This window comes from Bos indicus, chromosome 6 (genome assembly GCF_029378745.1).
Source record: "Bos indicus isolate NIAB-ARS_2022 breed Sahiwal x Tharparkar chromosome 6, NIAB-ARS_B.indTharparkar_mat_pri_1.0, whole genome shotgun sequence".
Lineage (NCBI taxonomy): Eukaryota > Metazoa > Chordata > Mammalia > Artiodactyla > Bovidae > Bos > Bos indicus.
Window position 1 is genome coordinate 31656312 of NC_091765.1, and position 17005 is coordinate 31673316.

At 36.9% G+C, this 17005-nt stretch overlaps 1 protein-coding gene across 1 annotated transcript in view; it reads right to left on the reverse strand.

Annotated features, from left to right (window-relative positions):
- Window positions 1–17005, reverse strand: part of GRID2 (glutamate ionotropic receptor delta type subunit 2) — a 1601543-nt gene that overhangs the window by 128228 nt on the left and 1456310 nt on the right. Inside the window, exon 14 of the mRNA XM_019962451.2 lies at window positions 15414–15580. Within this exon, the coding sequence (XP_019818010.1) occupies window positions 15414–15580 (167 nt within the window). The remainder of the gene's footprint in view (window positions 1–15413; window positions 15581–17005) is intronic.

Here is a 17005-nt window from a genome sequence, read left to right on the forward strand (position 1 = left end):
CTAAAGGAGATCAGTCCTAGGTGTTCGTTGGAAGGACTGATGCTAAAGCTGAACCTCCAATACTTTGACCACCTCATGCAAAGAGCTGACTCATTTGAAAAGACCCTGACGCTGGGAAAGATTGAGGGCAGGAGGAGAAGGGGACGACAGAGGATGAGATGGTTGGATGGCATCACGACTCAATAGACATGGGTTTGGGTAGACTCCTGCAGTTGATAATGGACAGGGAGGCCTGACGTGCTGTGGTTCATGGGGTTGCAAATAGTTGGACACTACAGAGCGACTGAACTGAAACAGACTGATGCACATAATACTCTTCCTTCACATTTTACATTCAAGGATGTAATGTGATGTTGCTTCCTCAGAAAGGTCTTTTGTGACTCTCCTCACACAGATTCATCTTTATTACCTCTCTTTTTTATGTTTTCTTCATGGCATGTTTCCTAACATGAAATTGTCCCACTTATTTGCTTTCTTATTTATGTGTTTTCCTTCAACTTTACAGTATCATGTAAGCTCCAGGAAAGCAAAAAACTTGTTATTCTTATTTACTATTTTATCTCTAGAAAAACAAAATAGTATTAATCACTAAGTAGCTGCTTAACAAATATTTGTTGGTTGAATGAATAAACATGAATCCTATTCTGGAGTAAGTTGCCTGTGAGAACTTGCAAGCAAGAAGAGGATTACCCTTCTTCCCACTCTCAAACATTACTTGAGAACTTGCTGAATATGTCCTATATAACTATTTATTATAGAAAATTTAAAAAGGTGTAAGATAGCTTTTGCAACTCTTTGCAAGTGAAGAACTTAGAACATACTTGTAGTGCCAAAATATGAACACAAGAAATGATAAACAAAAAAGTGACATATGTGGTGCACAGAAGATAAACTATAGAAACACAGTGAAGGGTTTGAGTAGAGCTGAATTTGCTAAGGAAAACTTATGCTGAGGATTGGTTAGGAGCCAGAACACAAAGAATACGTAAGATTTGAATATGACCTCATTTAAAAAACAGAAAAAGACTCACAAACATAGAGAACAAGCTTATGGTTACTAACGGGGAATGTAGGGGTTGCTGCCGCTGCTGCTGCTAAGTTGCTTCAGTCGTGTCCGACTCTGTGCGACCCCAGAGACGGCAGCCCACCAGGCTTCCCGTCCCTGGGATTCTCCAGGCAAGAACACTGGAGTGGGTTGCCATTTCCTTCTCCAATGCATGAAAGTGAAAAGTGAAAGTGAAGTCGCTCAGTCGTGTCCGACTCTAGCGACCCTATGGACTGCAGCCTACCAGGCTCTTCCGTCCAGGAGTTTGGGATTAACATATACACAGTATTGTACATAAGACAGGTAAAAAATAAGGACCTACTCTATATAGCAGAGGAAACTATACTCAACATCTTGCAATAAGCTATAAAGGAAAAAAATCTGAAAGAGAATAAATACTCGTATAGGTCTATGTATATATTGAATTACTTTGCTGTATACTTGAAAATAACTGGAAGCCCAATACAACAACCTTGTAAATTAACTATACTTCAGTAAAAAAAGAAATCATTAAAGCAATTTGAATAGGTTTGGAGAGCAAGGATAATCATGACACAATGTACTAAGCGATTCAATTAGGTTGTGACTGTGGAAAGGAAAGGAGAGGAAAGCAAAAAGGGGACATTTGAAAGCAAGTTTGGGCCTCAACCTTTTTTCCTTTGTCTCTGTACCCTTTCCATGAGCTATGTCTCTGGCTTTAATACCTTAGTGAAGAGTTTGCCCAAGTCCATATCTATCCTTCCTGCCTCTCCTTCAAATTCACACCCTGTATTGTCATTTGCATGTCATAGTCATTACATTGGGCTTCCCAGGGCACAACTGATAAAGAACCTGCCTGCCAGTGCAGGAGACAATGCAAGAGATGTGTGTTTGATGCCTGGGGTGGGAAGATCCCCTGGAGGAGGGCATGGCAACCCACCCCAGTATTCATGCCTGGAGAATCCCATGGACAGAGGAGCCTGGTGGGCTATGGTTCATACGGTCGCAGATTTGGACACAACTGAAGTGACTTAGCATGCTTTACATTTAGTCTTTACATTTCCCTGTATGGATACATCATCTTCCGGTGTCTCAAACTCAAGATATCTAGATCAAAATTAGCACTTTCACTCTCAAATCAGTTTTCTCTTCTGGCTTCTTTTCTGAGAAAAACTTCCCCGTCTTCAAGCAAGGCAAAGGTTTTCAAAATCATGTTTGGTTGCCCATTCCTTCATCTCTGTGTCTAGTTGATGGTTGATATTGCTCTTAGAATATCTCTCTGTTTCCTTTCATTTCTATTGTCTTTAGGTCATGTTTTACTCGGGAAGCTAGTGAAGAACCGGGAGAACTGGTATGCTGCAGTGCATGTGGTCACAAGAAGTTGGGACACGATTGAACAACTGATCAACAAAAACATGGTTTCCTTTTTCCTTAGTGATTCATTTACACATTCATTTAACTAATATTTATCAAATAGTTGCCATGTGGTAGGATTTTTTTCTAGATGCTTGGAAGAAATCTCTGAATAACACAGACAAAAATCCATGGATTCTTGGAATTTATATTATAGATATAGTAATGGCTCCCTACTGGTATCCTTTTTTCTAGTTAATATCTTTCCTATTTCATTGCACACATTCTTTCTCAACTAATCAAAAAGCGTACTTCTGATTCTGGCTAGTCTTCACTAAATTCTTCAATGACTCCCCATATCATAATAATCCACACGGCTTGGCTGATATTCAGAGCCCCTGGGTTCTGCTGTGTTCTCTCTCATCAGTCTTAATGAAGTACTCAACATCACTCTACTGAATATATTTTGGCTGGGAGGTAATTTGTTTGGCAAATTTCTGTAGCTGCTAAAAAACACAGAAGAGGTTCATATTAGTAAAACTGGTGTTGATTAGCTCAAGGAATATGAAAGACTGCCGAGAAGGGTCATGCTGACTTTTATAGGAAGTACTACAGAGATCTTGGTTAATTAACAGAAAAGAAGTGAAAAGTAGACTAAAATGATCAGAATAAAAATATTACTACAGAAAACATTGTATTGGAAAAAGACTGAGAATCTTATCAGAACAGAAATTCCATCACACCTTCTATCATGTCTCCATAACTCACCATGGAACGTTGGTAAGAATATCATCAAGGCATAATTTTTATGTACATTTTCTGAGACTAGTAATATGTAAAATAAAAACATGCTGGATTTCAATCATTTAAAATAGTCACTAACATTCTTTCTTTTTTTTTACTAACATTATTTCAAACATAAATAGCTTCATAAAATAATAGATGTAGAGTGGATTATTTAAAAAAATGAATGCATATTTTGAGATAAATCTCTGAAGTTGGTGTTAAAGCAAGGAACTATATTCAGTAGAACAAAAATCATTGGTGCCTCTGTTAGACATTATTCTAGACTATACAGACTCATAAATGTTATTGAATATGGAAATCTTATATTTTTATCTTAGCCATAATTTAGTTCTAGAAATAGTACAGCCAGCCTTCTGTATCCGTGGGTTCCACATGCATGGATTCAACCAATCAAAGATTAAAAAATTTGAAAAAAATTCTCAGATAGTTCCCCAAGTCAAAACTTGAATTTGCCATATGCCAGCAACTATTTACATAACATTTACATTTTATTTACAACTATTTACATAGCATCTACATTGTATTAGGTGTTATAAATAATCCTGAGATGATTATACAGAAAAAGTATACAGAAAAAAAGAAAAGATAGTATATGGGAGGATGTGTGTAGGCTATTTGAAAACACTATGTCGCTTTATATAAGGAACTTGAGCATCCATGGACTTTGGTATTCATGGGGGTCCTAGAACCAATCCCCTGTGGATACCAGGGGATTACTATAGGCTTAGTTTCATGTTAGTAAGTGTTCATTATGTAATTAGTCAGTCTGGCCAATTACGAAGTTGGTTTTTTTGAGCTGCTCAAAGAACTATGAAATGAGATAGATAAAAGGCAATTATGGATTCATCCAATTAAAAAGTCATGATGAATGAAAACTTCCATGAAGGAAAGATTAAAGTTTTGGTCAAGTACAGTCTTCAGCTATTTGCAGCAAAAGAAGATAAGAGGGAGAGAAAGTAATTACAGTGTCTTCCTACAGCTTTCAATTTTCAATACTTTTATTGTTTATTTTTGATCAGCTGATGCAAAGTAGCTTCAATTTCAAATGGATCTGTCCCCTTTTATTGGGAGACTCTTCCTGTTGGCATGATGCTTAAAATTCTGAAAGTCACCTGAATTTTGGGTAAACTAAAATGCCATTCAGCATCTTAATGTGAGAGAAGGCAGCTCCCTGAGCAGGCATGAAGACACTTTGGTTACCTGTTACCCTGGTTCACAGAGGAGCATGTGATTAGAGCTCTGGGAGTAGGACTGGGGCAGTATAGTGTCAGTAGCATGAGTGCAAACCTGGCTCTGTCACTTATTAGCCTTATGACCTTGGAAAATTGCTAATCTTTCCTGTGACTCAGTTTCCTCATCTATAAAAGGAAGTTAATGATAGTATTTACCTCTTATGGCTATTGTGGGGATTAAATGACTTACTACAGTTAGGGCACTTATGTAGCACTTGGCTGGCTCATAGTAAGTCTTTAATGAATGTTAGCTATTATTTTTGGCTATGGTATAGCTTATAAGTTAAGGATAACACAATCCATAGCATTCTATCCATCTTTTGTGCTACTTTCTCTATATGTCTATAAAGAAATGGTAATTTAAAAACAGATGTACTAGTCATGTTTGCGACTCTGTTAAGTATATTTACTAAGTAATACTCCTGGCTCCTTTATGTAAATTATAAATGGGCTTCTTAAAACACTTATTTTACTAGTAAATTTTAGAGATAAAAATTGTAACAAAGAGAACTGGCAGGGTGGGGATGGAACACTGGACTGGCTGCCTGGACTCGTCATCCCCAGGGCATGTTCTGGCCAAGGTTAGACGCTGGGCGGGTCACCCAACTTCCCTTCCTGGTTTCACAGATGTAAAATTAGGGAGTTCATCTAAATGCACACCAAAGTTTCTTTATGTCTTACATTCTAAGGTTGTTTCTTCTATCAACATAGTTATCATGAGAGCTCATGTGCTTAATCCCATGTTGTTACTATGCTTAAAATATTTTAAGGGTCTATAAAGAAAGAACACATTTTTTATTATCCTCAGTGACATCAAGTTTTCCCTTTAAAAGAGAATGAATTTTGAAAACAGTAAAAAATGTCTTGAGGCTAAGTCTGATGAGTAAAATGGGGTCGTTTGAATAGAAAAACTGTGGTGTAAGTACAATGGGATAAGGGTGCTTTTGAGAGAGGCTTATAATTGACTCTGGAGGGGATGAGTGTGTGTGTATGTACGTGTGTCCACGTGTGTGCATGAATGTGTGCTTTGAGGTGTAATACACATTTATCGTTTTAAGTTCTGTAATGTTTTGTTAAAAACCCAGCCTTCTTTCTCATCAAATTTATACCACTCTAATAACTGTGCTCTTTGCAAAACAACTGCCTTTTGAATGAAGCGATACTTACTGAGATCCAAAAAGGGCACAAATCTTATTTTTTAAAAAGGCTAATCCAACTTGCTTCTTGCAAAGCAGCTTGGTCCAATGTTGTGGGCTCATTATCCAACTGAAATACTGCTCTGTGCCTTGCAGTAGTCATTTATCTTCTCTATATCTCAGTACTTTTCTCAGAAAAGTCTAATAAAGATGCTTGTTTATAAATGGCACTCTCTTATACCTTGGCTGAAGTGTTCCCCAAATGCAGTGTGATGTAAGTACAAGGAAATCAGAATCATGCAACACTTCAGAATCTACTCCATGGGACTGCACTGTCTGATGCCGGGTTTGTATTCATCAGTGAGAACACTACATACTTCTTAAGTGCAAAGTCTTATCATTTTCTTAAAATTTTGCTCCTGCTTTATGAGATTAATAAAACTGATTGCAAATCATATAGTGCACATACGATAAATGTTTTTGAAACATTCACAAACTGGAAATATCAACTGCACTTATACTCAAATTTATTTTGACCAAATACTAAAAGAAATGTAAATGACAGGTTCTCCACTAGAAGCAGCAAAGTGATTGGTAAAGCCCACAGGATATTAGTCATAAAAATAGCTCCATCAGGATTCACAAAACAGAAAAGATGACAAAAAAACTACCTAATTTTTTTCTCTTTTGTTGATGTTCCCTAAATTCAGCATTCTAAATTTAAAACAAATGTTTTAAAGTGGGGGAGGTGCTTTGAGCTAGGAATAGTAGTTTCTACATTTCTATTTACATTCCTTTCAATGGTTTCTAGAGGCTATTCTTTGTTTAATATATGCATGTTATATGAGAAAAGAAAATATTTTCCTTCATTTAAATATTAAAATGTATGTTATATTAAACAAAAATGTATGTATAAACATATATTATTATTTTCTTCTACTATCTCCCCTTGAATGTGAACCTTTGACATCCCCCTGGTTTTGCAACTTCTGAAACATCTTCTTTTCTTATTTTATATAAATAGCACATCTAAACTATCTTTTTCTTCATCTAGAACAGAAAATGTGCATGTGATGAAACCAGCTGGTTTTCACAGTGTGTATGTATTTGTGTGTATATTTAAGTGTTTATGTGTACAGTTGATCCTTGACCAAAGTAGAGGTTAGAAGCACTGACCTTCCTCATAGTATCAAATTTATATACAAATTTGATACATCCTAGGTTCCTTCTTATCTGAGGTTCCTCCATGTCTGCCATTCTGCATCCCTGGATTCAAGCAACATTGAGCTATGTGGTACTATAGTGTTTATTGGATAACAAAAAAATCCACATATATGTGGGCCTGTGCAGTTCAAACTCATGTTGTTCAAGGGTCAACTGTATATATAATTAAAAAAATAATACCTCATAGAAAAAAATAAAGGAATTCCAGAAAAACATCTACTTCTCTTTCATTGACTACCTTAAGGTCTTTGACTGTGTGGATCTCAACAAACTATGGAAAATTCATAAAGAGATGGGAATACCAGACCACATTACCTGCCTCCTGAAAAACCTGCATGCAGGTCAAGAAGCAACAGCTGGAACCGGACATGGAACAATAGACTGGTTCCAAATTAGGAAAGGAGTATGTCAAGGTTGTATATTGTCACCCTGATTATTTAACTTATATGCAGAGTACATCATGCAAAATCTGGGCTGGATGAAGCACAAACTGGAATCAAGTTGGCCGGGAGAAATATTGATAATCTCAGTTATATGGATGATACCACCCTAATGGCAGAATGTGAAGAGGAACTAAAAAGCCTCTTGATGAAAATGAAACAGGAGAGTGAAAAAGCTAGCTTAAAACTCAACATTCAAAAAACGAAGGTCATGGCATCTGGTCCCATCACTTAATAACAAATAGATGGTGAAAAAATTGCGATAGGTTTTATTTTCTTGGGTTCTAAAATCACTGTGGACAGTGACTGCAGCCATGAATTTAAAAGATGCTTGCTCCTTGGAAGAAAAGCTATGACAAATGTAGACAGCACATTAAAAAGCAGAGATATCACTTTGCCAACAAATGTCTATATATATAATCAAAGCTATGGATTTTCTGGTAGTCTTGTATGAATATGAGAGTTGGACCATAAAGCAGGTTGAGTGCTGAAGAATTGATGTTTTTGAACTGTGGTGCTGGAGAAGACTCTTGAGTCCCTTGGACAGCAAGGAGATCAACCCTGAATAATAATTGGAAGGACTGATGCTGAAGCTCTAATACTTTGGCCACCTGATGTGAGGAGCTGACTCATTGGAAAAGACCCTGACTCTGGGAAAGATTGAGAGCAGGAGGAGAAGGGGATGAGCTGGTTGAATGGCATCATAGACTCAATGGACATGAATTTGAGCAAACTGGGAGACAGTGAATGACAGGGAAGCCTGGTGTGCTGCAGTCTGTGGGTCGCCAAGAGTCGGACATGACTAAATGACTGACCAACAGAAGTATCTTGAGAATATCACCGCTGCTTTCAGAGCAGAAGGACTGTATATATTTTGCATGTCAAAAGGGAAAACAGTTGTCTCCTTGGCTTCTGGTTATATCCTTCCAGCCAACTGAGTAGAGAGCTTTAAGCCAGTTGGTGATTGATTCTGGAGCTGCTAATAGGCAATCAATGGAGGTTGCTTTTTTCTCTTTCTGGAAAGGGAACAAAGGGCTTAGAAAGTTGGAAAATAAAAGGATTACAGATCTATGCTTTTTAGTTAAAGGAATATTTTCTACCTTTCTTTTGGGAATGGATGCATAAAATTTCTTGGACGCATAAAATTTCTTACAGTAGGAAGTAGAAAGAAAGGTGGAGCTGTGCTGTTTGTTTTCTTTTCAACTTTTATTACTCATTATATAAAACATTGGAGAAATCAAGATAAAAAGAAAATTATTTTGATGAGAGGATAGAAGACTTTTTAAATATCAAGTGAGCACAAAGGATAGGTATTCAATATATTTGATTACAAGTAAATAGGATGATCTTTGAGCATAAAGTTAGATAGGTCTTTTATTAATTCCTCAAATATTTAATGAATGCTTACTCTATGTAGGCATGAAATAGGCACTAGGAAAAAGCCTATATCCAAGGAGCTCAAAATGAAACAAAAATAGTCAATTATAGACAAATAATGAAAATATATTATAAATCAAAGATTATGATTAATCTATTCTGTGGCCCTAAGGGAGAGAGGGAGAGAGGAATAAGAGAGCAATCTCTCAGTGTTTATTTAAAACATAGCTTTTAGTCTGACAAATTAGAGTATGTGATACGGAAAACCTGTCCTGTAAATCTAATCTGTGCTCAATAAAGAGATACTGGATCACAGAAGAAAACAACAAACAAAAAACCACAGCTTGTTAAAACTGTATGTCAATTTTGGTAGCCAGACTGTCTGGATTTAAATCTCAGTTCTAATACCCCAAAGATTTGTGATCTCAGTTTCTGTGTTTATAAAATGAGGATAATAATAGTACTTACCTCAAAGACTGCTACATGTAAGAACCAGGGTCTTGTACCCAGTAAGCATTATACAGTATATTTTATATTGTTTTTGTAAGCTTTTAACAGAAAGATAAGGGAAGACAGGGTGCATAATCACCATAAAACTAAACACAGAAGTAAAAAAAATCGAACAATTTCCAGTTTTATTGATTTCTTTGTGATTCTGAGCAAATCATGTACCCCTTTGGATTGGTTACAACCCTGCTGAAAAGGGAACTACTGCTCATTCTATTTCTAAAAATTCTGAAACTCTGTGATGTGGTTGAGATATTGTTTATGCATCTTTGCCACTACCCATGAATTCAACACAATCATTCTCGATGTAGTTTGAAATATGTCCTTGTTTTTGTGCCACTACGTGGTTCTATTCCCAAAGTTAAGGATTAGTAGCCAATAGGCAAAAAGGGACTCCTTGACACCCCCTAAGGCTTGAAAACAGAGGTGCACTTGTACTAAATCCTCAGTAAATATTTTTTGTTATTTTTTTAGCCTTATGACTGGTTAAGGTTCTAAGATACACTGGAATTAATTTTAGTAATGGCATAATGATATCAGTGAAAAATTCAGTTCTCTTCCATTCTTAAATATCTTTAATGTAACAACTTTTGATGATTTTCTTACACTAAGAACTATTATAAGACAAAGGCCACACAAAACATTTGATGCACAAATAGTTTCAGAGAAATCATTACAAAAATTACTGGCCACACTAGGACTCTGCTTCCAAGTTACCTAGTATTTGTACTCCAAAGTAATGGAGCTGAAGCCACTTCATGTGAAGAGACAACTTGTCGAAAAAGACCTTGATGCTGGGAAAGATTGAAGGCAGGAGAAGAGAGCTATAAAGATGAGATGGTTGGATAGCATCACCGACTCAATGGACATGAGTTTAAGTAAACTCCGGGAGATTGTGAAGGACAGGGAAGCCTGGTGTGCTGCAGTCCATGGGGTTGCAAAGAGTCAGACACGAGTTAGCCACTGAACAACAACAGGAAACAAACTCTTCCATCCAAATCTACAGTCATCTATTGTAGCACTTACTGGTCCTCTGCACGTCTACTCACATGCAACTGTACAAGTGAGCGTGTCAATACAACCCATGACGCTGGTGCCTAAGAGGATGCTTGCCAACTTCAGGCTCATTCACTCAGTGTATGTACTTGTGGACTAACAGCTGTGCACTAATATGTAAGTATGTAATAAACAAATACACAACATTCATGTGATTGGTCTGAAGTTGTATAAGCATATAAGATATTGGTCAGATAGCAGACTATAAATATAGTTACTAAACCACTATATAATATTTATTTAAGATATTCATATTTATTACATATTAAAGTACTTTATATCTTATATATGTAGTTCAGGAGCATAGTCACCTGAGAACTAATTAGTATTTACTTATTAAAAATCACTGTGAATATTATTATTTCATTGAATATAGTGACATGAGCAATCAGTGATTCAGTGTAATCAGTGGTCCAGGATAAGTTGCTGTATTAAAACTATTTATAGTAATTGTAAAGTATAACACAATTACTAAGTGTGATGGTCTTTATAACTTTTAAATCAGTTAATAAAAAAGAGTTCTCTTTTCCCTAGTGGCTAGAATGAAAGGGAATGAATACAGACATTTTCTGGGTTCTAGGGGAGAGTTTGGGTGGCAGCTTAACATGGCATATGTGTACAGAGAGAGGCAGCCAGGTTATGTTTCTTTCCTGGCTCTCTCTTCTTCCAGATGTCCAGGTAACCAGGATGCAGAGTGTCATTATTTAAGGAGCTCCACAGAAAAGGACAGTTTAAACTGTCAGCATCCATAATGCAAATCAAACAAAGGAAAAATAATGCTCAATGCTTAATATTGTTTTCCAGTAGATCACTGAAAGATATTGACTCAGAATTAAAATCTCCATAAGGTAAAGTGCCACAGGGATAGTAAGAAATGGAACACTTGGTGTGATTGATTAAACATTTCTTTAATTGCTATTATGTTTGTGTAGTGATTTTATTGGCTTCATTTTTTGTTTTGCATAAAAGACCTAGAAATCAAATATAGAAACAAAAAATATTTGTAGTGAAGAAAAGGCCAATTAACTGCAGCTAGTGAATAAACAATCTTTTTCTTGAAAACCTGGTTTATGTTTAGCATCCCTTAAACTTTTCTGCTGGGCTTATACCATAAAATCCTGGCATCCCCTTCATTCCGTTTTGCTTTCCATTCTCTCTTCTATATTTATTAGAAATAATGGTGTGCCTTTTTGATCAGAAGCATCTCTTCTACTTGGTCCTTCCTCCTCATTTCCCTTGGCCCCATTCTAGATCAGCCTTCATTACCTTATGCATCCTGGTTTGTTTTAGTCTTTGCTGAAATCCATCTTTCACATCAAAACTAGATTAACTTTCCCTTAAATATCATCATCACCATTTTACCCCGGGCTCCAGAATGAACAATAGCCGCCTGTAGCCGCCTGTAGCCTACAATATGAATTTCAAACTTCAAATTTTCTTTCGGATTAACTTGATGTCTTTATTGTTACCCAGTACATTCTGATCTCTCCCACTTCTATTCTTTTGTTTTCATTGTTTCTCCAAGAATTCATTTTTTTCCTTCAGCCTAATTATTCTCTACTATTCTTTCAAGGTCAAGTCCAAGGTTCACATCCTTTGAAGACCTTTCATTTATATTTCCTTGGATTAACTCTTTATTCTGTATGGAATTCAATTTTTTCAATATCTCAACTGCACAATTTAACCCAGTATAAATAAGCAATACTGATAAACACCAGTACATATTTATAGAAATGTCTGTATTGTTCATTGTTTCATGTGCTAAGGTCTTTTATCTCCAGCTAGAAAATGAAAATCATGGCATCCGGTCCCATCATTTCATGGCAAATAGATGGGGAAACAATGGAAACAGTGACAGACTTTATCTTCTTGGGCTCCAAAATCACTGCAGATGGTGATTACAGCCATGAAATTAACATGATTGTTCCTTGGAAGTAAAGTTATGACAAACCTAGACAGCATATTAAAAAGCAGAGACATCACTTTGCCAAGAAAGGTCTGTCTAGTCAAAGCTACGGTTTTTCCAGTAGTCACCTATGGATGTGAGAGTTGGACCATAAAGAAAGCTGAGCGCCGAAGAATTGATCCTTTTGAACTGTGGTGTTGCAAAAGACTCTTGAGAGTCCTTTAGACTGCAATGAGATACAACCAGTCCATCCTAAAGGAAAAGAGTCCTGAATATTCACTGGAAGGACTGATGCTGAAGCTGAAACTCTAATACTTTGGCCACCTGATGAGAAGAACGGACTCACTGGAAAAGACCCTGATGCTGGGAAAGATTGAAGGCTGGAGGAGAAGGGGATGACAGAGGATGAGAGAGTTGGATGGCATCACCGACTTGATGGACGTGAGTTTGAGCAAGCTCTGGGAGTTGGTGATGGACAGGGCAGCCTGACATGCTTGCAGTCCATGGGGTCGCAAAGAGTCAGACACCACTGAGTGACTGAACTAAACTGAGACCACAAGTGATTTTCAAGTAGATTCCCTTAGTATATACTCATCATAAATACACTTTAATTGATAAACTTCATTTATACCTTAATATGTTACTTGCCAATTTATGTATATTTTGGTTATCTTACACTTAAAATTGTCCCCAGAAAGGACCATTAGTAATTTATATTATTGTTCAGAGTTATTTACTTCCCTCTTCCCTTTATGTAGGGTATTCTCCAAGCCAGGCTTCAGCAATATGTGAACCGTGAACTTCCTGATGTTCAAGCTGGTTTTAGGAAAGGCAGAGGAACTAGATATCACATTGACAACATCCGCTGGATCATGGAAAAAGCAAGAGAGTTCCAGAAAAACATCTATTTCTGCTTGATTGACTATGCCAAAGCCTTTGACTGTGTGGATCACAGTAAACTGTGGAAAATTCTGAAAGAGATGGGAATACCAGACCACCTGACCTGCCTCTTGAGAAATTTGTATGCAGGTCAGGAAGCAACAGTTAGAACTGGACATGGAACAACAGACTGGTTCCAAATAGGAAAGGGGGTACGTCAAGGCTGTATATTGTCACCCTGTTTATTTAACTTCTATGCAGAGTACATCATGAGAAACACTGGACTGGAAGCAACACAAGCTGGAATCAAGATTGCCGGGAGAAATATCAATAACCTCAGATATGCAGATGACACCACCCTTATGGCAGAAAGTGAAGAGGAACTAAAAAGCCTCTTGATGAAGGTGAAAGTGGAGAGTGAAAAAGTTGGTTTAAAGCTCAACATTCAGAAAACGAAGATCATGGCATCCGGTCCCATCACTTCATAGGAAATAGATGGGGAAACAGTGGAAACAGTGTCAGACTTTATTTTTATGGGCTCCAAAATCACTGCAGATGGTGACTGCAGCCATGAAATTAAAAGATGCTTACTCCTTGGAAAGAAAGTTATGACCAACCTAGATAGCATATTCAAAAGCAGAGACATTACTTTGCCAACAAAGGTTCATCTAGTCAAGGCTATGGTTTTTCCTGTGGTCATGTATGGATGTGAGAGTTGGACTGTGAAGAAGGCTGAGTGCTGAAGAATTGATGCTTTTGAACTGTGGTGTTGGAGAAGACTCTTGAGAGTCCCTTGGACTGCAAGGAGATCCAACCAGTTCATTCTAAAGGAGATCAACCCTGGGATTTCTTTGGAAGGAATGATGCTAAAGCTGAAACTCCAGTACTTTGGCCACCTCATGCGAAGAGTTGACTCATTGGAAAAGACTCTGATGCTGGGAGGGATTGTGGGCAAGAGGAGAAGGAGACGACAGAGGATGAGATGGCTGGATGGCATCACTGACTCGATGGATATGAGTCTGAGTGAACTCTGGGAGTTGGTGATGGACAGGGAGGCCTGGTGTGCTGTGATTCATGGGGTCGCAAAGAGGTGGACATGACTGAGCGACTGATCTGATCTGATCTGATATTTACATACCCCACTGATTCAGAGCTTGGCCATGAAACTCTTTTTAGTTAGTGGTCTGTGAGAAGAGGTGATGTATGCCACACTCATGCAAGAAGCGCAGGAGGCGCCAGGGTTCTGCTGGCCTCTTTCACAAGTTCTCTTTGAAATGAAAACAACTTATCCCAGACAGGACTGCTTCTCTGACCTGGTCCCTGGGACAAGAAGCTGTACAGGGACCTGCAGTTGACCCACAACTCACAGCAGAATTCAGTCAAATCACAGTCCTTATGTTCCATGAATGAGAAATAGCTTTTTTCAAGTCATTGGTACTTTGGGTTGTTTGCTACACAGAAAAGGTGACTAATGTAGGACCTTAGAGTTGATTTAACATCCTTATTTGCTGATAAGGAGAGATATCTAGGTTTTTAGTAGCTAACAGAAGAATCACAACAAATATTTGAACTACTGACTTGTTCTGTTAAACACTAAATACCTAGATTTTTGTTATCTTGAAATTTGGGGGAATGTCACTCAAATTTGGGGCCTTAGTACTACCTAGACTACTACCCAGTACTGCTCTCTTTTGTCTGGCTTTTACCTAAAGAATATCTAGTAATAAACCAAACGAACTATCAGTGTCAAATGGGACATACTTCTACCTGAAAGATATTACACTCTTTTAGGTTCAAGCTTGTTTGGTAGTAGATAGAATAAAATGCAGTGATTTTTAAAATACCTTTCAGGCTCAACACTCTCATCTGCACTGTTAATCCAAAATATATATTTCAAAATCTTCTTTCTTAAATAACACAGAAAATTCTGATTTCAGGATGAATATAACTTCTTAATAAATTGTCTCCTAAATTTCCATGACAAAGTTTCATGTGTACTTTGACACCAAATGACAAGACTAAAATTCCCACGTTTTCCCTTTGCAAAACTGAGATGGAAACATCCCTATCAGCATGTGCTTCAGAATTTTAACTTGGTCCTGAAGTTTATTTTATGCTTTGCAGTTTTTAGAAATGAATTAATTTTGCTTACTTTATGACATTTTTAGTCCCTAAAAATTCAGAGACTAAACTCAATTACATTTTTATTTTATTTTCTATATCATCTTTTTGAGAATAACTAGTTATATGCAGCAATAACTTTTCCCTTTTAATGGGAAAATAATACTTTAGTACATGCTTTAGGAAATGAATGTTTTATTGTAGAACCATTCATAACTTCCCTTTTATGTTGTTGTTTATTGTGGTTTTCCAAATAAAGAAACAAAATGTAATAAACTAAATGGAGTAACCAAGTAAATTTTCTTTTTCTATATTTTCTCTCTTCTTATTTGAACTGCACACAAATCTTACCTTTGTGAAAAAACATCCCGGTAAGGACTGCCATGCTGTAATGCAATTCCATATCCTCGGTCAGCAACGGTATTCCCAATGGTATAAAAGGAACAATCTGGGTCATTGATCGCCACATATTCCAATACAGCTGCATCCCACACAAAAGCATAATTTCCATATTTCACCTGTGCAAATATGAAGAACATGAGAGGAAAAAGGTTTAAGGTTGGAATTCGGTCATATAGACAGGATAAAAAAATGTTACATTGCCATACAATTAACAGTGTAAACAATAATAGGGCCTATATTTCAAACTAAACACCTATTCTGAATGAGAATTTGGCTTTTGGTTAATTTATAGCTCTGTTCTCTTGGAAATGCAATGAAGTTGGAATGTTAACTATGTTTCCAGGCACCCCACTTATAGTAAAATGACCCCTGAGTAGTAAATGTCATCTGAACTGGGAGAACAGTAAATGCAGGGAAGGAAGCCATGTCTTTGAGCTTCTTTGAGTGCAGTAATCCTTATACAGCTGGCCTTGTGTCTTTCAGGACCCTGGAAATTGTGCTTGTTTTTGGAGTTGTTATAAGAGATATTGGTTCCTTTGGATTATTAGGCTTCTAAGCCAGGTAGGCTTTTGTACCACCCAACATGGGTATTATCTTCCTGTGAAGTAAGCCAGAAGGACAAACACCAATACAGTATACTAACGCATATATATGGAATTTAGAAAGATGGTAACGATAACCCTCTATACGAGACAGCAAAAGAGACACTGATGTATAGAACAGGCTTATGGACTCTGTGGGAGAGGGAGAGGGTGGCAAGATTTGGGAGAATGGCATTGAAACATGTGAAATGTCATGTATGAAACGAGATGCCAGTCCAGGTTCAATGCACGATGCTGGATGCTTGGGATTGGTGCACTGGGACGACCCAGAGGGATAATATGGGGAGGAAGGAGGGAGGAGGGTTCAGGATGGATTTTCTTTTAAAAATTTAGAAAAAAAAGAATTAATATCTTCCTGTCTGTGACCTGTACTCCAAATGAATTCTGTAAGTACAACTCATATTGAAGAAAAATAGCTAACACTGCCTGGCTGGCAAGATTTCTTGTCCTATGTCCTTCTAAGTTAATCTGTTGTCAAGTGTGACCTATGGTAATCTTGTAGTCAAACTTGGTAGGTGCTGTAATGAGGGAAAAAAAATAATTATACAACCTTCTCTATTACCATATAGGGAACATGATTTCTTCTGGGTTATTTATAATATCTTTCAATGATTATCCCTTTTTTCTATTAGTAATCACTCATAAGTTACAAATTTAACAAAAATAAAAACAGATGTTAATAAAGTTAATTTAGAAAATTATTATATATAACATAAAACTAAATTCATAAAATAGATGGAACTAATAATTAAATCAAATATTCAGTGTGTTTATTTGCTTGTTTGCTTATTTACTTATTTGAGGGGAAAGCAATATTTTGGTAAATATGATTAGGGAAAAAGAAAAAAATATATAAGTATAGGTAGAGGGAATGATGTTAACAAAATGGGTGAATAGGAAGTTCCCCCCGCTTCAAGTGTGTTAGATGCTCTGTTGTGT